The sequence below is a fragment of the Triplophysa rosa genome, linkage group LG6 (assembly GCF_024868665.1).
Source record: "Triplophysa rosa linkage group LG6, Trosa_1v2, whole genome shotgun sequence".
Lineage (NCBI taxonomy): Eukaryota > Metazoa > Chordata > Actinopteri > Cypriniformes > Nemacheilidae > Triplophysa > Triplophysa rosa.
The window spans coordinates 21,865,422-21,888,613 of NC_079895.1; the positions used below are offsets into that span (position 1 = coordinate 21,865,422).

At 39.6% G+C, this 23,192-nt stretch overlaps 1 protein-coding gene across 1 annotated transcript in view; it reads right to left on the minus strand.

Moving 5' to 3' along the window:
- The window catches only part of nr1i2 (nuclear receptor subfamily 1, group I, member 2), a 35,788-nt gene extending 14,222 nt beyond the window's left edge, over positions 1–21,566 (minus strand). The window contains exons 1-3 of the mRNA XM_057336687.1: positions 21,297–21,566; positions 1,068–1,238; positions 782–912 (exon numbers count right to left, since the gene is read on the minus strand). Coding sequence (XP_057192670.1) covers positions 782–912; positions 1,068–1,237 — 301 coding nt within the window. The 5' untranslated portion in view covers position 1,238; positions 21,297–21,566. The remainder of the gene's footprint in view (positions 1–781; positions 913–1,067; positions 1,239–21,296) is intronic.
- Between the last annotated feature and the right edge of the window lie 1,626 nt (positions 21,567–23,192).

The following is a 23,192-nucleotide window of genomic DNA, read 5'->3' on the forward strand; positions in this document are numbered from 1 at the left end:
TTTAATGTGGTTAATCTATGTGCCATTTAGAGATGTTAATATTTTTGTGGAATTGTTAAATTATGCTGGAAATGTTTAACAAGTGATGATACATACACAGAAATAATTTAACCAGGTTTTATGAATGAGTAAAATTACGATTCTGTCTAAAGAAATATAATATAGTAAACGTGTACGTAAACGAAATTCATCTATATTTCTCCAAATGTGCACACTTGGATCAAATAATGTACTGAATCCCTGGTATCACAAATAAACCGGACCAAACGCGTTGTACGTGTAAAATATGTACGTGTCTCATTATTCAGTATTTTATTTGTAACATACATAGTTATATAAACAGACTAGCAGTGCAATCTAGCACATCCAAACAATAATTTTTATTCTATTCGAAATATATATCATACCTTGATGATAATGAATAAATGGCTCAAAAAAATGCAATGATTTTGTAATGTTTTTTTTTTCTATTTTTACATCTCCTGAAAATCATGAACAAAACAGACCACATCCGCTAATGTCACTTTTGGTAAATAAATGAATGCTTGTGAGAAAACAAGTTGCTACTGCCCCATAATAATAATGAATGGCTGGTAGCAGCGCGACAGGAAAACGTTTTTTCCTACTTCCGGTCTCTGTCACCATATTGTGAAATAGGCGTATGGCTTAATCCAACATGAAGGCCTTTCTAAGATTAAGTTGGCTGAGGCAGTCTGCTCATAAATTGAGGTCTGTCTAAAAGCAGCTACTGTAGCAATAGGAACACAAAATAGAGGCTTACACTCTTGCTTCATTCCAATTGAGAGACATTTCTGAAGACGGCAGGACTGGCACTGCCTCCTGTTGCTCTTGGTAATGACACAGGCGCTCTGAAATGGGCAGCAGAACTTTGTCGGTTTCTTCATGGCACGCCTTATAGCGGAAAGAAACAAAACGTGAGAACATGCTGATGAGAAATCCAGGGAGGCAGAAAACATAGATAAAAACATGTCTATCTACTACAGATCACAATTCCTTCCGTTGTATCTTGCCCTGCATAGTGCATATTAGTGAATCTGTACACTTACCTAAAGAAGCCTTTGCATCCCTCACAGGTCATGGCGTTAAAGTGGTAGCCAGTGGATTTGTCACCACATACTTGACAAATTTTGGGCTCATCATCTTCCTCCGAGTCCCCAGACCCATCACCATGCCCGGAGTCATCCATGGGAGAAAGCTCCTCCATTTTTTTACTCATTCTGTGGTGAATTCAACACAAGATAACATGATTTTAACACATTAACGTTTGTCAATTACTAAAATGCTTCACAAGTAATTCATGCACACTATAAAAGGTGAAAACGTACAATTGCTACCTCAAGGAGCTACCTGACATGCTTGGCAGATGCTTTTATTCAAAGGCATTCAAGGTATTTCTTTTAACAGTGAGTTCCCTGAGAATTAAACCCATGACCTATGCGTTGCTAACACAATAATCTACAAACTGAGTTACATGATCACTGACCTGAACAGAATCAGTCAATTTGTACCTTACAAAACTATTCAGTGTAGACTATACTTTGTAAAAATAGGAAAATGTTAAATAAACAGAGTATTATTATCTAAATATGTGCTTTACACTTTAGCTGCTTTCAACAAAGAAATATGTGAATTGTTATTAATACTATATAAAATATTTATAAAGAACGTAATTGATACTGTAATGTAAATGTAAAGAATCTGAAACATGCATTCTGATGCAATGCACATTTCAATAATGTATTAAACTCACACAAAGTCCACTTGCACAAGTACATTTGCAATTTATACAAATTAAACCATCTAAATAAACAACATACAAGCAACATACCCTCTGCATGATCTCTGTAATGCAGAAATCTGTAGCGTGTCCTCCAGGGCAAGACCTTACTCCTTAATAAGATATCGACTGAGCACAGCACATACTCGCGAAACAAATCTGAAATTACCTGTTCCCATGGTATCCACGTGGGACCACTAAGCAATGGTCAGGTTAGACTCTCCCTCTCTCTCTCTTCAGGCATATTCTAAAGTGCCTACATTTTAACAGTCCATATGGTTTGTCTGGGTTTGGTGAGGGAGTCATTCATTGCAGAAAAGGTGTGTGAAAATAATTGAATGGAACACGTATAGGGAATGTAAAACCTAATTAGCTGGGTAGTAACGGTTTGTAATCTGGATTACGTAATCAGATTCCAAAATCAAGTAGGTTACTTGTAGTTACAGTAAACTACATTTTTAAATATTCGTTACATTTTTATGGATTACATGATTACATATTATTTACAGAATGGCAATAAATTTATTACAGTTCAGTGATTCTCCTACATGTTTTTTTTTTCATTTTTTTTCAAAGTTTTTCATAAAAACCACAAAATGTAAATTAGGTGAATTTTGAAAATCAGCTTTAATGAATGTCATTTTACATCTATTTTTTTACATCTACTTACGTCTATTGAATTATAATATGATTTAAAAGTGGCAGGGCATGTTCAATACTAATTTCACCATCAAACTCCATCATGATATCATGAGACAGCTTTTCATTCTGACGAAAAATCTTGTCACGTTTTAATCTCACAAGGTCTTGTGGCACAAGATTTTGTCACACCGCTAAAAGACATTTCTGACTCAAACATAGCGGTCATGCGGCGTCATTTACAGCGGTCGGTAGCACCGAGAGAGAGTCGACTGCTCTGTTTGCTTTTGAATTACTCTTGCAGTAGCCTACTTTGATGTCATATGCCACACATGCTTCTGCGCACCGCCGCATAAAGTCGAACAAACCTTTTTTCATTGAAGCGCCATGCATTACCATATTAATGAGCTTAAGCTCTTAGCAATAAACAGTAATGGCATCAGTTTCACCTCATTAGTTCAACACGCGGATCGATCAGAACTCAGAAGTGTAACGGAGGCCTTCTAGTGTGTGAAAGTGTGCATGTGCAAACAGCAATCTTTGTTAGATCACTCGTCTGTTTCTGACACCTGACACCAGACCGATTGACCTCTTATTCGGAGAGGTTTCTTGTCAGATCGGTTGTAAGGAATGCGACAGGTCAGGTGCACGTCAGGGCAAGTTGGGCAACTCACAGGTATCGCACACCGGAGTTGAAAGTCCATATATTATATATACATTATATAATGGTTACTTATAACAGTAACTGATCAGTAATGGTTGGTGTAAGTCCTTGTTGACAAATGAATGTCAAAAGAATAAACTGCAGTAAAGTGTGTTTACACTGTTGAAGATACTGAAATAGACAAGAAATAGAAATATATTCAATATACAGATACTGAAATGTTTTTAGTGCATTTTAGTGCATTTTAATGCAACTGAAAACCATTAAATGGTCACGTGTAATTTCAAGTTAGACTGACATTTATTGATTTAACAAATATAAAATTTTTGACTTTACTAATCTTTTTATTTTCCTCATTTAGTGGAAATATGGGATGAAAATGGGATGGGGTGTGAGCGTGGGGGGTTCATTAGGATGGTTTGAGATATAATGGGGTCCAGTACTCAAAAAAGGTTGAGAACTGATCTAAGAGATTATATTACTGACTACAAATGTTGTCATGTAGTTTGTAATCAGTAACTGATTACAATTCATAAGTAATCTACCCAGCTCTGCTAATCACTGTACATTTGATTTGCCATGTAAAAATAAATAAATAACTTTCATTTATCTATTAAGCAAATGCTTTTATCCAAGGTGATATGCAAACGAGTCCAATAAAAACACAAGTAATTCATTTAATAAATGCTCAAAATGTAATATTTGTAAGAAGAGCTCATTAAAACACTCGTCCAACCAGTGTGAAAATATAAATAGTAGGGCTGTGCAAAAATATCGATACATGTAACTATCACAATATCATTTTTTTCGATAGTGTATCGATAGTGATACCTCTATTATCGCTAATTTTTTTTAGCATCATGTCATATACATACGGCCAAAAGTAAGTGGAAGCGAACATGGCGAAAAATATAAGAACGCTTGGAGCTCTCAGAGCTGATGTGTGGGTGTGCTTTGGTTTTTGCTTTGCGATTCTGCATCGATGCATACTGTATAATGAAATAATCGATTCTTAAAAATGTAAATAAAATATAACACCACACATTGTTGTTTGTTAAATATAAAGTACTTTTAAAATATTAATAAAATGGCCTTTGACAGTCAGAAGTAAACGGCACATACGTCAGATGTGCGTATATACAGTACACAGTAGGAGACATCGCGGAGGGTGAGCAGCGACCGGAGCTAAAAAAATGCACCAACCGTATTAAAAGCTGACATTTGGACACATTTCGGATTTTACGAAGACGAGAAAGGTTACTTGATAAAAGGTATACAGTGTGCAAGAAATGTCTAACCAGGATTAAATACGTTGGAAACACAACAGATATGAGGAATCACATCTCCCGTTTTCACTCAGAGCTAAAGTTACCATTAGCAACCCAGCAAAACAGAGCCCTAGGGGGACCCTGTCCACCACAAAAGGTCATTAAAGACCATGGGGTTAGGGTGCATCGGCAGAGAGGCGTGATGACCATATGCCTGCTGCCGGTGTGCCACGCTCTCCAGGGAACCCGACTCTGTAGACAGTGTTAGAGCGGTCGTATGTGCATCGACCCGAGGGGGACTACCCCCACCGAGGATGCCATGTGCCCAGGAGCCTCTGAAATAGTTTCAGAGGCACCGCTGACTGCCTGAAGTGTTTCAGGCAAGTTCAACACTGACTGAGCGTGCTTGAGTCAGTCACGCTGTCATGGAGACAGAGTCGAGTTCCATACCGATAAAGAGGATGCTCTGCACAGGGGAGAGCTTGCTCTTTTCTCGGTTGATCTGTGGTCCCAACCGATCTAGGTGCCGGAGCACTAGGTCCCTGTGTGTACACAACAGATCTCGCGAGTGTGCCCAGATGAGCCAGTCATCGAGATAGTTAGTACCTGCACACCTCTCTCCCCGAGGGGAGTGAGGGCGGCTTCCACAATCTTCGTGAAGACTCGTGGGGACAGGGACAGACCGAAAGGGAGGACTCTGTACTGATATGCTTGCCCTCGAAAACGAGACATGAAAGTAAGCGTCCTTCAGGTCGATTGCCAAGAACCAATCTTGACATCTGGTAGATGCCAGGATGCGCTTCTGCGTGAGCATCCTGAATGGCAGCTTGAGTAGGTGCCTGTTCAGGGTACTCAGATCTAGCAACCCCCCTTTTTGGGGACGATGAAGTACAGGCTGCAAAACCCGTTGAACATCTCGGCTAGAGGCACGAGCACGATCGCTTGCCAGAGGGGTGGTGACCCTGGCCCGAAGCACGGGAGCATCCTAGCCTCTGACTGAGGTAAGAGGATGTCCCGATCTTGAACGGGCGTCTGGTGAGTTGTATCGCGTAGCCGAGACGGATCGTTTCCCGTAGCCCCCGTGACGGTTTGGGGGCTCTAGTCATGCTCCCAGGGACCGAGACAGGGGATAGGGGTATGATCTGCTTCATCGGAGGCGGACATTCTCGGTGTTACTCATCTGTGCAAGGTTCGGCCAGAGGTGTCTCTCATGGACCAAAAGTGTGGACATCGCCCGACCCTGGGCCCACGCGGTCACCTTGGCCGCCCATAGGGCGAGGTCGGTGGCGGCACGGAGTCCCTGCATAAGCGCTGGGTCGGTCTTACCCTCGTGGAGCTCTCTCAACACCTGGCCTGGCAGGAGCTTGGCCCGCAGCAATGTAAGCTCTCGACACGAGAGATGCCGAGACCCTACATGCTTTGGACGGGAGTCTAGGTCAAGCCCACCAGGTGGCCGCCGCCTGCGGGCACGAGTGCACCGCGGCGGCACACTCCACCTGGGGGACATCGACGTATCCTCTAGCTGCCTCACCCTCAAGGGAAGAGAGGGTGACAGAACTTTTTAGACGTGAACGTGCCGGAGAGGGGGCGTTCCAGGTCTTACTAAGTTCCTCATGCACTTCTGGTAAACACGGCACTGGGGCTCAAGCCCGAGGCACCATGTAACCAGCCGCGAGCGCTGGGAGAGGCAGTGCGGGCACTGCAACCCAACGCTCACGGCGGCCCAGGAAAGCATGGCTGACATTTCGACGTCCGCTTCTTCCTGGGCTCGACCCCCGAGGGAGGGAGCTCGGAGGAATCGCCGGAGTCGGATGGCAGTACGTCACCCCCCGATGCTGCACGGGACATCTCATCATTATCACGCACCGTTTCCGAATACGTGGTTGAGGAACAAGACGGTGGGACCGTCTCCTGGGGAACGGTCAGACGAGGTGCGAACGGTCCGTGAGCCAGTGGCTGGCGGATTAACGCTCACAGTGATCCTCATATCACCCTCGCTGCTTGCCGTAGTGGATGGCAGGGCCGTAGTCCTGCCGTCACGGAATTGGGAGCAGACGAGGTGGTGGCTGAGTCCCGTGGGAACACAGCCACCCGTGACGCAACGTCTGAATCGTCAACGGCCCGCAGTGCGGGCAGGATGCATCCACAACGTCTGCCCCAGCGTACTGGAAGCAGACATCGTGTCCGTCCCCCTCCTCGATGAGTGTATTGCACCCATGAGAACAGCGGGACATGCCACGCTGGAGAAATTTGCTCTTTTAGAGAAAAAAACTCAAACACTTCTGGAACTGCCGAGACGCCCAGGGGAAGTCTCTGCAGGAAGGGACAGTCCGCTGCACCACATCATAAGATTCCAGCAGTAAACTCTATTTTTTACATTTTCTATTTAAAGTATTGCAATATATCGCAAATGTTTATCGTATCGAAATACATAGCAATATATTGTATCGTGACCCATCTATCGTGATGTGTCGTATCGGGAGGCACTTGCCAATACACAGCCCTAATAAATAGTGAGGCTGTGACTTTAAGATCTATTATCTAAATATTACTTTTTGTTGTAACCTGTAGGCTGATTCAGACATATTACATCTGAAATTTAAGTTTAAAATAAAAACCTTAACCGTTACATCTTTGGATTAGGTGATTGTCACAGACGGTGAGGGAACAAGGACACAGTACAGAGGACCCAGACGCAAACAGCGGATAAGGGTCAACAAGACATTTAATAAAATATAAATACAAAACAAAGACCCACGTGGGGGAACATAACAAAACACGGGAATACGAAAACACGACAGGACAGGACTAAAACTGACTACATCTACACAAGACTAAAATTAACACTTGACATAGTAAACAAATAACTAAACTGAACTAGACTAACAAAGCACAGGCACTCACCAGACAAACGACAATGAACCAGCACAGGACAATGAAACAAGAGGACTATATAAAGGGGACTAAATCAAGAAGGGGACAGGTGCGGGACATGAACTAATTAACAAGCAATAACGAGACGAAAGGGCGGGAACAGAGACGCCACACCGGAGAGAGGGAGTATATGGAATGCCAAAACTGTCTCTCTCCACATAAAACAAGAGGTTCTATCATGGTTCTGCCACTAGGTCAAGAAAAGCAAGACAAGGTGGGGCAGAACCATGACAGCGATAAAACAGTCTACACAAACAATCTACGCAATTTTGAAATTTGTTAACTTGTACTGTGTTTACCCTAAAATGTTCATTCACTGCTATCAAATCCAGTAGCTTGCCACTGATTGTAGCTTATCTGGCTTTTACTAGGGCCCAAACCAAGGCTACAAAACCGAAAGAAGGCCACTAGACAGACACAGCAGTGCCTTCTTTTATTGCTGAGGCATTTATTCGAAAAACCCTAAAGCTAGCAGGTCATACAGTGGGCGGTTCAAATGGCAATAACCTGCTGGTTAAGTAATGTGTTTTGTTTTTATTTTTTTAAATAGTATTTTCTTGGTTTGGAGAAGAAGCTTTTAAGTGTTTATTTCTGCCCCCCCCCCCCCCACAGCTCCAATTACTCACTGCTTAACCTGCTAATTGTCTGCCTTAACCCCCGTTCTTCTTTATGGTTAAATACACTGTGTACCGTGTCGATTGTTCAGGATTTGCATTGTGAAACTGAATTTTGTAACAAAAGCTGAACAAAAATGTTCATCTTTTCTAAAGATTATTATTAGCTGATATGCGGCCACAAGTATACCATGGGTTACAAGTTCCTCTGTTTAATATGTAGCTAAAGGATAATGTACAGCTGGTTCATATCACAAACTAAACCAAACAGGGTAATCAGGGCCCTGACAGAACAGCTAATTTGCATGTCTAAGTCATGTCACCAATCCTTTTCTTTTTTTCTATCATGGTCCCATTAATAAATTCCCAAGAACACTATATACAGGTTCTTAAAACCACTGCTAGGCTTAGTAAGTTGCAATTTCCACACACTAGTATACAAAACATACACTACTCAAGTGTTTATCAGAGGTGCAACATTTGCCTCTTGAACGATCCTTTTTTTATACCAGCCTGAAAACGCTGACTTTTGCTGTGATTTAGGTTAAATAAGCGCAATTTGCGAACCAAGTGAACTCAGCAGAATTTAGGAATTTAATAAGCCTTCACAGAGAAATACCTTTGTTTCTCATCTGTCTATATCGATTGAAGCTATGTACAGTATAGAATTCAAGAAAAAATCTAGACTTCCGCTCTCTCACAGGACATCATCACATCATATACGCACAGGGCCAAAATGTTCGCCATGTCAACCTTTAATATCTGCAATTATGAAAAATTACTTGAACTCTGAAGTGTAGGAAAAAAGCTCTTCAGTCAATATGATTTTTGTTGTGTAATTGCAATGTGGAATGTGTAATAAATAATAGGCCATGGTGTAATTTTTAAAAAATTAAAGCGTTAGGTTTGTTCAGGTACTTTGAAATGATGCATCTGACCTGCTTTGCAGACGCAGGGTTTTTTTTGCCTGCCATACCCATTTGGGTATGGCAGGGGCTGGTGACTGTCATACCTTGGCTGTCTGGTCAGGTCAATTGAAAATAAATATTTTATTGTAGTTTTTATTGCAGAAGCATGGGCATCGTAAGCATGAAAAATGTTGGTGGCTCCTACCCCAGAAAAGAGTGTAAAAACAAAACTACTTCATGAGCAGCTTCAGTGCTGTAGTGCGAAAGACGCGTGACAAAAGATCAGATCTGATTCCATTTGTTTTTAAACCATATGATGTTTTCATAAATAGATTATTTAAAGCATGTTGTGCTTTATTATATGCGAGTATGGCTGTTGCAGTAGCAGCATGATGGATAGGGTCAGGAATTCATAAATATATGCGAGACCGTCATGTCGAGGGGGCAACACCACCCCACCCAAAGCACACACTTACAGTAAGGTATTTTACCTTACTGTGCTTTCCTATAGAAGTGAGAATACATCATTATACCATCACACTTAACACATGATACATTTACAAAGACTTGAAATGCAACAAGCCGAACACAGCAAGACAGTTATCACTAGGGATGTAACGATTCACTCAGCTCACGATGCGATGCGATTCACGATTCTGATCTCACGATGCGATTTATTCACGATTTACTCACGATTTATTTTGAAAAAATGAGTTGAAACAAATTAGATGGATTAAATTGGATGTTTTTTGCATTTAAGAAATATCAGCATGTCCACGTTTAGGTTTGCAGTGAAAATAGCGGCCCCTGCTGTTCAAAAAATGTATTGCGATTCAGTTCAAGCCTCAACCGATTTGAATCGTCGCTCATTATAACCGATTTTCAACCGGCTCACGGTGAATCGTTACATCCCTAGTTATCACCAAAATAACAAGCAATACAAATACAAACCATTTTTACACATATGCATTACGATCGGCGTGTCGCGTGTATGTGCTCTTCAACGACGGAATAATGGACCACATGACAGACACTGCCTCCCAGTCTGATCATAAAACCAACACAGACTAATGTAAGTTACACAATGCCAGTTTAAAAAGCGACACCTCATGAGAGTGCGCTCAGCAAAAAAAAAAAACGGTGCTACACTAGCTAGCAGACAGTAAACAGAGATTCACCAGCGAATTAACTATGATTATAATAAATCTTAATAATAAACTGGTAACGTTACGTATGGAACTGACCGTAGTAAATTTACCATTTATCTGATCAAATGTCACTGTTATGCAGAATAACAGCAAATATGCTCAATGTGTTACATTTAAGACAGACCACAGTCAAAATCACTCGTCTCAAATAAAGCGTTAAGCAACATAAACAGATGCACATCAGCAACCAGAATGGATTGAGGCACGGCGGCCTTATAAATCATAAATAACTTTAAAATTTGATGATCAAATTAGTTGATAACAAAAGTCTTCCTCCTGTTGTATTGAACAACGTTTATCAGCTTTTTTGCTTTTTTTCAGAGAGTTGATAACAAAGTTCATCCACGTGTTGTTTTGAATGATGTTTTCCGCGTTTCTTCTTATTTTGCAGTTTTTTGGCGGTTGGCGAACCAACTTTGTGTGCTTCTTCTGCTTTACAACACTGTAGGTGAACAACACGTGCAAGCACACGTTCGACTTCTTGCAGCATGCGCAGGCTGCGCAGACAGCGTATGACATCGCAGAAATGTGACTGCTCCGTGATCTTGAACTACTCTCGTGAGATTGGAAATCTTAAGTGGATAGAGTCCGCATCTATCCAAGAAGTCGAATATACATATCTAATAGGGGAAATCAGACGACTTTTATTGAAAATAGTATTTTAAAGTTTTTAAATATTTTTTTACGATAGTTTAGGTCATCACAGAGGGCCTAGAGGGCCCTGAGGGTTCACTACTGTTATGCAGAGTACCACCCTTTTTGGGGCAATTTCACCATCGCCGAGACACCCTGAGTCCTACCATTAAAGGGATAGTTCACCCAAAAATGAAAATTATGTCATCATTTACTCACCCTCAGATTGTTGCAAACCTGTATAAATTCCTTTGTTCTGCTAAACACAAAGGAAGATATTTGGAAGAATGTCAGTAACCAAACAGATCTCACCCCCCATTGACTCCCATAGTATTTATGTTCCCTACTATGGCCGTAAATGGGGGATGAGATCTGTTTGGTTACTGACATCCTTCAAAATATCTTCCTTTGTATTCTAGAAAGAAAGTCAAAGTCATACAGGTTTAAAATGAAAAGAGGGTAAGTAAATGATGACAGAATTTTCATTTTTGGGTGAACTATCCCATTAACTTTCAAACTTTAGGCACTGCAATTCAATCTCAATGGTTTCCTGGAGGGCTAGCCTTAATGTGCTTTCGTGATCATACGCAACCTAAAGTTGTGCATGTGATCGGACAATTCTTAACCCCCAGTACTGCGAGAGATTTTGAAGTTAAGATAGACCTGCCAGGTTTTGTGTATTTTGTTAATATAAAACAGAATTTTGAGCTAAGACCAGATCGAACCGATTTACAAATTCACAGAAGTAAAGTGCAATTTCTTCATACTAGATGCGTCATGTGAGCGACGAGCAAAAGCAGATGGAATGCTTTAGAATCATGATAATGATGACTATAATGATGATGATGTCTACATTGTGTGCTGCGTGTGGTGTATAATGCAACTTATTGTTTTCCGTGTCTACTATGTAACTCACATGAAAAATACAGTAGTGTAATTAAATGTTAACTAAAGTTAACTCTAGTATACTTTAGTAAATTGTAGTACTGTATATTATAGTAATTATTTAAATATTTACTATGGTATGGTTCAAAATCACTATAACATCTGGGAAGTTTACTGTAGTAAGTAATAGAGTAGTACACTACAGTTTTTTGTGTGGGCTGCCACCTATTAATGCTACCATTACGTACTTTGAATGTTAAACGTTTAGTTTTTAGCTTAGAGGTTACATTCAGTCCCGCATCACTGTAATGCAACCGAAAGGTTGTTGTGCCTGCAACTCAGAACAATTTTTGCACCAGCCGCCACTGCACTTCAGGACATTTGGGTATACTGTATGAAATGAGTCGTGTGGAGTTATTTAATAATGTTTTGAAGCGTTTTGAAGCTACAGAAAAGGCGGTCACAGTTTATTGCAATTGTAAACAAAAAAATCTTTGTTTTGGCTGCAAAGCCATGGTTAAGGACATGTGCCAAAGGTTTTATTTTGAGGTAAACTAACCAACCCTTTAAAACAAAGCTCTTAACTTTAAGCACTGTAATAATGTTGAGAATTTCTTGTCTTATATATTTTAAGTGGTGTGCACTAAAATATACAAACAAAGACTATTTTTACAACAAAGACTATTTCTATTGTTAATGCACAGAGGAGGCACAGCAGTTAGTCTCCAACTGCACAGTTTCCTAGTAACCCAAAGAGTGCTTTTCCCTCTAAGGTTTCTCAAACATATTATATTTATTTGCATTATATCAAAGTCAAGTAAGCAGAACAATTCTGTGGCTCAAATACTTGTGAAGTCATATAAACCAAAGTACTGCCTTGAAGCAACAGCATGTTTAGCTACTGTAACTGCAACTAGGTCAACGTGTTTGAAACAAGCCAACAGTCTGAACTGCAGAAAGCATTCCTCAGCTATTTAGCCAGCTGAATCAAGCTTTAACAAGATAAGCACTTGTGCAAATACGTTAAAAAACATTGAGATAACCACCACCACAACCATTACTCTACACCCAAAAGAAAACAGGTCTTATGTCATGAACAGGTTAACAATTTATAGCCTGGTGGGAGTTTACCCAGAAATACTAATTAAGAAACAATTGTAATAACTATTATGTTTCAATAAATTATTTTTTTGTTTACTGAAGTATGTGTGTGGATTTCAGCATTAGAGAATAAACAGCTTTGTTAGGTTTTCAACTGTATGAAAAATACAATAGGATTTGTAGACTGTTCTGAAAGAATTGACGCTACTGGAATTCATGGATATATAAAGCACTTTCTGGGGTCCCATTGTTGGACAAAGTTATGACGGAGCGGCTGTCATGTCCGGTCATGTAAACGTTGACCGTTCAGCAGAAATTGCGTCAAGACCGTCCATGTGCAGTGTACATACACTGTATGGCCCACAAGTTGAATTAGGTTTTGGTAGATGCCTGCAAGGTGAATCGTACAGCAAATGTCTTTTTTCACATCATCAAGAGTCTGTATGCATTTTTCTCACAGCCAGGCACACACCATGCATACCAGAAGCACCAAAAGGAGTTAGGAGTTAAAGCTGAACTGACGGCTCTTAGCAACACGAGATGGGCATGTCGATGGAAGAACATAGCAGCTGTAAAGAGTTCAATGAGAGCCCTGCTCTCCACTCTTTCCGAATTTGCCGTGCCGCCCTTTCGCAGGTTCGTTGAAGCATCTGGTCTTTTAAGCTTTTTCAAAAAGACCGCATTCTGTGTGTGCCTTGTGGTATTTTACCACGTTCTTAGTATGATCCATGTTGCACACAAGGCACTCCAAAAGAAAGATACAACACTCTCTCTGGCCCCAAGTGTCATGAAATTGACAATAAAAAGTCTTGAGAATATGAGGACCAGTGACAAGTGGGAGGAACTATGGGTGGAGATTGAAACATTCTGTAATTCACTTGACATTCAAGTAAATGAAGATGAACGCGAACACACGCACAAGCGACCTATGAAAAGAACTGTTGCGCTGGCTTCCTGTGTTGTGACGAGTTCCATTGGACAAAGGGAATACCAAAGCAATACAACACAAAGCGTGAAAGAGAAATGGGCCCAAAAGCTCTACTTTCCTGTTTTGGATACTCTGCTCGGTGAGTGTCAGTCCCGGTTTTCCACCCAGACCATGGAAATAGCAAAGAGTGTTGATGCGGTGCTAAAATGCGACCCATAAGGCGAGCAATGTCTTTTGAATGAATATGCAACCGCCCTCTCTATCAACCCCAAATTGGCCTGTACCGAGATGAATTTAGTCAAAATGAACTCGCTACACACATCATCTGACTTTGTGAAGGCGGCACTGTCCACTGGATTTTATCCAAACTTCGAAAAACTTTTCAAGCTGGCACTGACTTTACCTGTGGGGACGGCGACATGTGAGAGATCGTTTTCAGCTATGCGACGCATCAGGAACTGGATGCGTTCAACAATGTGCGAGGAAAGACTTTCATCTTTGAGCCTGCTGCATATTGAGAGAGACATAACAGCAGCACTAGACATTGAAGACATCATTAGCCCATATGATGCGAAGTCCAAACGCATGATTTTGCTCCATTAGGTAAGGCAATGTTTTTTATTATTTATATTGGCTGCCATGCCAAATTACGCGTACGCTGTACTTGCTTGCTTTTGTGTTAAAATTAACATTGATTTGTGAACGTAGTCGCTTTCAGCAAATAGCTATTTATCCAGAGTGTCTGGTTGGTGTAGGTTGTTGCAACGTGGCATTGAAACTATTTCATGGTACAGCCAGGTGGAAGGAAACCTGTTAATGTGTTTTAATATTGTAGGCTTGTTTTAGCCTTACCCTGGAGTTTGTTCACCCTCCGCCCATGGCCTAGGCCATCTTTATGTAGAGCAACAATTCTTTTTTTCAGATCCTCAGAGAGTTCTTTGCCATGAGGTGCCATGTTGAACTTCCAGTGACCAGTATGAGAGAGTGAGAGCGATAACACCAAATTTAACACACCTGCTCCCCATTCACACCTGAGACCTTGTAACACTAAAGAATCACATGACACTGGGGAGGGAAAATGGCTAATTGGGCCCAATTTGGACATTTTCACTTAGGTTTGTACTCACTTTTGTTGCCAGCGGTTTAGACGGTAATGGCTGTGTGTTGTTATTTTGAGGGGACAGCAAGCTTTACATAGTAGCAAAGTTTAATTTCTTCGATGTTGTCACATGAAAATATATAATAAAATATTTACAAAAATGTGAGGGGTGTACTCACTTCTGTGAGATACTGTACGTGTCTGCCTCGGATGTTTCCATGTGTGACGCATTTGAAAACAAATCAGTAAATTAGCGGCATGGCAGACGAGGGGTTGGTGCCGAAAAAGGACTCTGGCACCAGCTAATACTAAAGTGTTTTTAGCAGGGCTGTGCAGTGTGATACAGTTTTGCAAGTGCATTAGACAGAGCGGCTTGTTTGTCTGTGACGTTAATCGATGGGGCACCGCTAATTTACTTAGTTTTAGTCTATTTTGCGATTGAAACTCGTTTCCCGGCTGCATTGAGTTCATATAGCCTATCTAGAGCCATATGATTTCCGTGATGCGGATGCGGAATCCTGCTATTTAAATCTGTCATCTGCCGGTTCTGTGTGTATGAGTGAATGTGTTGCACAGTTTAACGTGCTACACGTGTGATGCTCATTGATTTGTATGTGTCTCACTGTATGATGACACAAACACATGAAGATCATGTCCAGAGTTGCCCTGAGGGTTTATTTCAGGTTTAACTGTTTTCACTGTTTGAGAAAAACTACCGTCACTGAACTACACACTCTAAAACTCAAGCGTCTATTGAGGGAGCGTCTTGACGATGACCCGTCAAAATAGAACACAGGTTCTATTATGTGGACAAATGAAGAGTTTGGTTCCAAAACGCGATAAACGCCATTTAAAAAAAAGAGTTTCCGCCAAAATAAGTACCAGTTCGGTATTGAAAAGTCACTTTTTAATTTTACGCAAAATGCGATATTCGCCGTGTTATTCTGTCATGTTTTCTCCCTTTTTTTCCAAACCGCAATATACGCCAGTCTCACTTCTCTGCAGAATGCGATATATCCACTCAACCAATCACAGCACACCATTCCACAAATTGTAAACAGTAATGGCAGCGCTCTGAATATGTAAATGATGTTTTCATCACAATTTCATCAGTTTCCCTGAGCTACTTTGTACTTTGTGTTCAACAAACAAACACAAAAATGAATAATTTTGACGGCATTGATGAACCTGTGCTGGTTTCTGCAGTGGGGAAGAAACGTAAACCATCGAAATCTAATCATTTACATGAGGAGATTAAGAAGATGAGGCACTAATTTATAGCATTAAAAAGATGACCCGTTTAATTTATTTTATAAGCAATGACTGTTTGAATGTATTTTTAGTCCAGTGTATTGTATTGAGTTCAGAGGCTGTCATATGTGGATCAACTCACTTTGTTGTGTATTTTCAACAGTTTCAATATTATTTTTTTTATATTGATTCAATGGATTTATTGCATTTTGAAACAATTTTTTAAGGATTTATTGCATTTTGGGAAAAAAAAATCAGTTTTTATAATAAATCTTTTCAAATCAAAATCAAAATCTGGATTTGAATTTTTTATGTTACTAGAACCTAAAGATGCTATGTGAAACTTTGAAACAGAAAATAGTGGTTTTCATCTTGCCACTTTCTTTGTAAAGAAAACACATTTTTACTCAAATTAATCAAAATGGATTTATAGCGGTTTGGAACCAAACTCTTCAAATATATTACTATTGTATAATATAATGCTTTTTCACGCATACCTAAGGTGATTTAGCTCATATCAATGAAGCCACGGTTAATCAGTTCGTAAAAGAAAGACTAAACCAGTATTAACAGAAAGAAAACAAGTTGACAGAAAGATTGAATCCAATATTTGGTGATAGCATATCGAGTGACTTTAAAGTAGGGATGGGCATTTTTCAATAATTTCATATTCGAATATTTGAGCTCATAAAAAACGAATATTCGAATATTGGTTTATTTAAATTAAGTTAATAATGATGTAATTTGTTATGTTTTTATTTATTCACAATTTCACATCAAGCTTATAATTATCATTAAATATTCATAATGCATTAATATTATATCCTGTATATCGTTTTTTTATGTTGAAAAAATAGAAAAATAGAAAAATACATAAAAACTGCATTTAAACCTGCGCGGAACTGTAATACAAAAAGAAAACAGACACAACAAAACGAACAAAACGCAACGTATATTGACAGTCTGTGATATATGGTTATCTTGTTTATTTTGTTTTACATGTTCTTGATAAGAAAAACAAGCATATAGGTCTATTTTACTCTGGTGAAAGTCTGTTCAACAAGCCGACGGTTAACAAGCTGACAGCGGAGAAAACGCGCTGCTCTTCTCTAACTCCCGGTAACAAAACCCAGATCTGACAAGAATATATGGCTTTATTGTTTATAATGTTGATAATAAATAAAGTAAACGGACTTGATACCTCATGCCGACTGTTAAGATCCTAAAAAATACCCCGCAACAAAGACGGAGCCATAGTGCTTGATTCCCTGACTACGTGACCGTCATCTGAGCAGGGGCGGACTTACCATTAGGCAAAGGTATGCAGTCGCCTGGGGCCCCCGAGCCATCAGGGGCCTCCAAAAGCAAGGGGTGGACTTAACCAATAAGCCGTGTCAGCAGCCACGTAGAGTCCCAAGTAATCATCCATATAGTCGGGATATCCCATAACGTTTTACGTTATTACATCTGTACGAAGGCACTGCCCCCCCATTATAGATTAGAGTGGACCATTCCATTAGCACCGTATATGCGCGAGACGAGTTCGACACTAGCTAGAGAATGTTAGTGAAGCGGCGGAATTAGTAGAACTGCCCACAGCGAGAGTGTCACTGTGTGGTACATTAGCTGCTAAACGAAGTTAAAGTCGCAGGGAAATAAAACGACAAAGAAACGCAGCTACACCAGCGGAGAGGAAAAAAGACGATTCACAAAAGATTGTTGCCAAAGTTTCCCCACACAAACTCCACCGCTTCTCCTACAGCAGCAGCGCCTCTCTCTCCCGCCAGATACAGCACTCTCCTGGCCACGAGCAATGCGGTGAGTATTTCTCCATGAACAGCGACAACACCGTTATAATGACTGACGACCAAAACATCTGTCAAACAGAGCGCTGTGCGCTTGGTAGGAGGCCAGTTCAAAGGTAGAAAGGTTGCTTGACTCCACTGCGCAGACCGATGGGAACATAAAGACAATATAATAACCTCAGTACAGTGCTAACGATTCATACTGTATGCACTAGTAAAGAAATTTGGTCACATTTAAATGCACGAAAGGTCGTTAACCCCAACAAAACACACGGAGAGATGGCAAACTTTGTATATAGTAATCCCAGTTTAGGGTTTTCCTGCATAAAGAAAGTGGAGGCGGTCGCCTCAGACTCTCGTCAAAAATATGTGGAGTGTCTTCACAAAAAAACAGATTTTCATTTGAAACTGCAGTTGCAGCATTACGCCACAACAGAGGCGCGGTTTCGTTACCAGCGCAGTGAGACGCTGAAGAGTTCAGTAAAACAGCTATAGCTATTAGGAGCTGTATTAGCTGTGTTTCACGGCTGTTCAGATGTTTTACATTCAATTTTTTGAAAAGGTGTTCTAAATTAACTTGCTGTACATCATTCTAATGTTTTTAGCTGTGAAGTTTGCTCGTTGAATCAGCGTTATTCTGTACACAGCGAGTTCGCCAGTATGAACGCACATTGCGATCAGAAAGACTCGCAAACAAATGACTCCTTTGAACCAATTCGTTTACACATAATGTAAGAGATCAGTGAATCGTTCAAATCTCAGTGAACTACAAGGGAACTTATGGTGTAAATGAGCTTTGCTCCTTTAGTTAGACTGGTTACTTATGGGCTAAAAAGTCTTATAAAAAAGGCTCATATTATAATTTTCAACTTTTCTGTTTGATTGAATAAATGTAATGCTATATATAACTTTATAAGCGGGTTGCACAACCTCCGCCTCATTTTTAGCCAGGAAAAACCCTGCAGATGTATTCTATGGGTTTTCATTTGGGAATTTATCTGTGTTTATTAAGCTTAGTTTTCCCCTGTCACTTTGACTGGGGGTGAAAAGTTTTGTGCTTTGAGGAGGAAGAAAAATAAGGGTTGCAGTAAAGTAAAATAGCGCATAGTTGGGGCCCCCATACATGGATTTGCCTAGGGCCCCCAAATCACTAAATCCAGCCCTGCATCTGAGGAAGATATTCTGCTGATCAGCACGCATATAAATATTGTTTTCTTTGTCGTTCACGGTCAGTGTCTGTCTTGTTTAGCTTTGCATTGGATTTGTGTCAATAAATAAGGTAGGCCTATTTATTTAAACTAAGGTAAGGAATCACAGCGCATTTTAAAACAAACAAAAAAAGCATCCTTGCGAATTTATTTACAGGCTGTAACTTGAAGGCCCTATTTGAACTTCTAGAAGGAAAATTCTTGCTTTTAGGTATGGAAAAAGGTGCCAGTCTTATGTTAAGGCCAAATGCATTAACATTTGTTGCAGTGAAATGCACATTTGCATGTTTCAAGTTGTTGAAATTAGCATTAGGGCCTACTTAATATATTTTTAACGAACGAATATGAATTTACTAAGAACAACTGCTCCAAACAAGTAATGGTAATAAACGAATTATTGTTAATCATTTAATATTACGTTGATATTTTTATACCTAATGTAAGTAATGTTAACGAATTCTGTGGCTCACCAGTTTTGAAACATTTTAATATGGTGGTGAGCATAAAACGTGATCCGGGCATCCAGTGTGTAAACTTAAAATATTTAAACTAGCTTGCGATCTGAGTGAACAAAGATTTAGGAACACATACAAATTATTCTTTATATTTTCTGTACATTAAAAAATAATTACAGAAGAAGTGAAGAAGCGTTAAATAAGACGTGACAACTCTAAGGTCTTCTGTAACGGTAACTTAACCTTGTGGTGACGCAGTTTTATTCTTATGAAAAATAGGAATATTCTAATAGCATTTTTAATATTCTAATAGTTATTGCGGATCGAATATTCGAATATTTGAATATTCATGCACATCCCTACTTTAAAGCTCTCTTTGGTAGGCGGGTCATTTTGACTCGGGAACACCACAAGTGTGATTCTGTGCCATTTTGTACACAATTAAAGCATTTCAGAACAAACTTCCTGGTTAAACACATTAGTCTAGATTAAAGTAGGCTAGTGTGAACATCAGTGCAAATTTTTGTCATATTTTATGTAACATTGCCAAAATTGTTTACAAAAAGTACTTTTTTTCCGTCAAAAACTGAGGTGCCTAAACTCAGATTAACTAAACCTACGATTAATCTGTTTGAAAAAGAAACACAAAACTAGTCCTAAATGAAAGAAAACAAGTTGACAAAAAGATTGTTTCCAACATTTGGTGAGAAAATGTCATAAGGTGTGATTTACAAGCTCTCCGTGGAAGCCGGGTCATTTTGAACACCCCAAGGTGTAACAAGGTGGGTGAAAAAACATAAAAAAGCAACTAAAAAAATACATTCTTTTGTGGGAGGTTTTTATAGTCTTTGTGAACAAAGTCACCAAATGAACTAGATTACATTAACTAGTATTTTGGGTTAAAATGAGGGTTAAACTCCAGTTTAATCGCTGTGTAAAGTCGGATTAATTGCATTCGTTTTGACAATATAACAGATTTTAGTCTGATCATAAATTTTCCATATAATAACATAATAAATAGAAATGACCAAATTCATTCATCAAATGACCAGTGTCTAGGTTATCTGAAGACCAGTATATCACGTCGCTACAACATTCTCCATGGGATTAATTCACGACGTTATTTGAGGACGTGACTACAACGTTTCTGGAATGTTAGCAAAAATTCTAAGAAATGGAACGTTGCCAAGACGTCCTAAGAACGTGGTCACAAAGTAATGTCATGGTGACATAATGAAGACGAACTGGTGGTGACATAATGAAGACGAACTGGTGGTGACATAATGAAGACGAACTGGCGACGTCGTTAGAACGTACTGTGTTTGCTGGGAAGTTACCTCCACGTTAAATCCGTGGGATAACTCCAAAGGGATGCACCTTTAAAAAAATATGATTGCCCCAAAAACATACAATTTGGCTCAACAGTTGCGACTTGAAAATGGTTAGCGTTAATGACCCTTTTTCTACAGTATAAGATTAAATAACAGTGAGCATGGGCACTGGGTTAAAGGCGAAAGTACGCAACAGCCCGTGATATTTCTATTCACAGTTAAAATGCCTAAATAAAAGGACGGGTATGTGTATGTCGGGTATTGTCTAATATATTTAATCTTTGCAGAAGGATTGTCTATGTTATATTTATCGTAGAGTTATCCGCTTAGTTATACAGTTTTAGCCAGGCGAGACGAAAACGCGCTACGCCGACGCCTTAACAGAGCTTTATAACATTTTATTCAACAACACCAGTTAAAAAACACATCAATGTCCTGAATCTCACATAGGCTATGTCGTTTACAAGCTGCAGGACTTGTTTACACTGCACGTACTGTACAACAACTGTTGACAAGAAGTCTCGAGGTCTAACGTTACTTCTGTACATAAAGAACAAGCGCACTTACCATATCATATCAGCAGGACCTCCACGTAATGCCTCAGGAACATACACACCGAGCTCTTAAACCATAAAACGATCGATAACACTCGCGTCCAGATTTAGTGAAGTTAAGACTAATTTCGGGCATATATGGTGCAGACGACTAGCGAGCGCATAGTGTTTTACTTCCTGGTTACAAATGTCCTGGGAACGACACGCTGGAAACGAGATAACGTCCTATGAACTCGAATGCCTTCACGTATTTTCATTTAATCATCACTCAAATCACCTGAGTGCGTGAACGTCGAGGGAAGAGGAATAAAAAAACATCCAATCACAGGCTAGGCAAAACTGAATGGATGCATATTATGAAGTGTGTTTATAGAGATGTAGTTATGCAACTTGCGGGACAGAACAATGCAGCAAAATCAATACACTGTAGTTCTGTATTGATATTACCTAAAAGTACTTCGTTACAGATTTGTCCCAAAACCCTTCCAAACTCTATTCAGCAAATATTTTCACTGTGATATTTTCCGTTTGGTTGTTTTGTAGCTTAGTTCTAGGTCTATTTTGTCAACTTAATTAAAAATAATTATTAATTATTAAATGAATAAAACTATATATACATTATGTATGTATGTATATAGTATTTATTGCTGATCACTTAGTCATGGGGTGTGGGGGTATAGGGGGCTGGCTTCATTACATAAATGCAAACAGATCTGAGAGCTGGTTAGGGTCACAGACACTTGAATGTTTGTCCTTGTCATACTAGGTCGTGGACAGGATTTTAAGAGGGAACATTTATGTAAGATCAACAAAACTTACGTTAGGCCGTCAAAATAACAGGGTAATACTAAATCCCTTTTATCTTTTTGTCTGACATTCCAGCAGATATGGATTTAGGGAAGTTCTCGCAAATAGCATTATGGTTAAAAGTCCAGTTACACAAAATTCTGATTCATCCTTAACTGTCATGGTTCGATGTTTTACACATAGGCCTACTTCAAACCTGTTTACAATTAGAATTATTTTATGCGAATTTCGCTAACTGCTCCCACTTGGCCAAATAATGAAAAAGTACCTAATTGCCTACCACAGCTATGCAGATGACACTCAGATCTACCTAGCCCTCTCACCCAATGACTACAGGCCTATTGACTCTCTTTGCCAGTGCATTGATGAAATTAACAGCTGGATGTGTCAAAACTTCCTTCAGTTAAATAAAAACAAAACTGAAGTCATTGTTTTTGGTAACAAGGATGAAACTAACAAGGTAAACTCATACCTTGACTTAAGAGGTCTAAAGACACAAAGTAAGGTAAAAAATCTTAGTGTCATTTTAGAGTCTGACCTTAGTTTCAGCAGTCATGTCAAAGCAATAAGCAAATCAGCATACTACCATCTCAGAAACATAGCCAGAATAAGATGTTTTGTCTCAAACCAAGATTTAGAGAAACTAGTTCATGCTTTCATCACCAGCAGGGTGGATTATTGTAATGGACTCCTTACAGGTCTTCCCAAAAAGACCATCAGACAGCTGCAGCTCATACAGAACGCTGTTGCCAGGATTCTGACCAAATCCAAAAAAATCTGAGCATATCACTCCAATCCTCAGGACACTGGTTACCAGTTACTTTTAGAATTAACTTCAAAGTACTATTAATTGTCTAAAAATCACTCAATGGTCTAGGACCTAAATACATTTCAGATATGCTTATTGAATATATACCAAACAGACTTCTCAGCTCATTAGGATCAAGTCAGTTAGAGATAACAAGGGTTCACTCCAAACAAGGTCACTCCAAACAAGAGTCAGCGTTTAGCCATTACGCCAACCGTAGCTGGAATCTGCTGCCAGACAACATCAGACGTTCACCAACAGTAGCTACTTTTAAATCCAGATTAAAAACACACC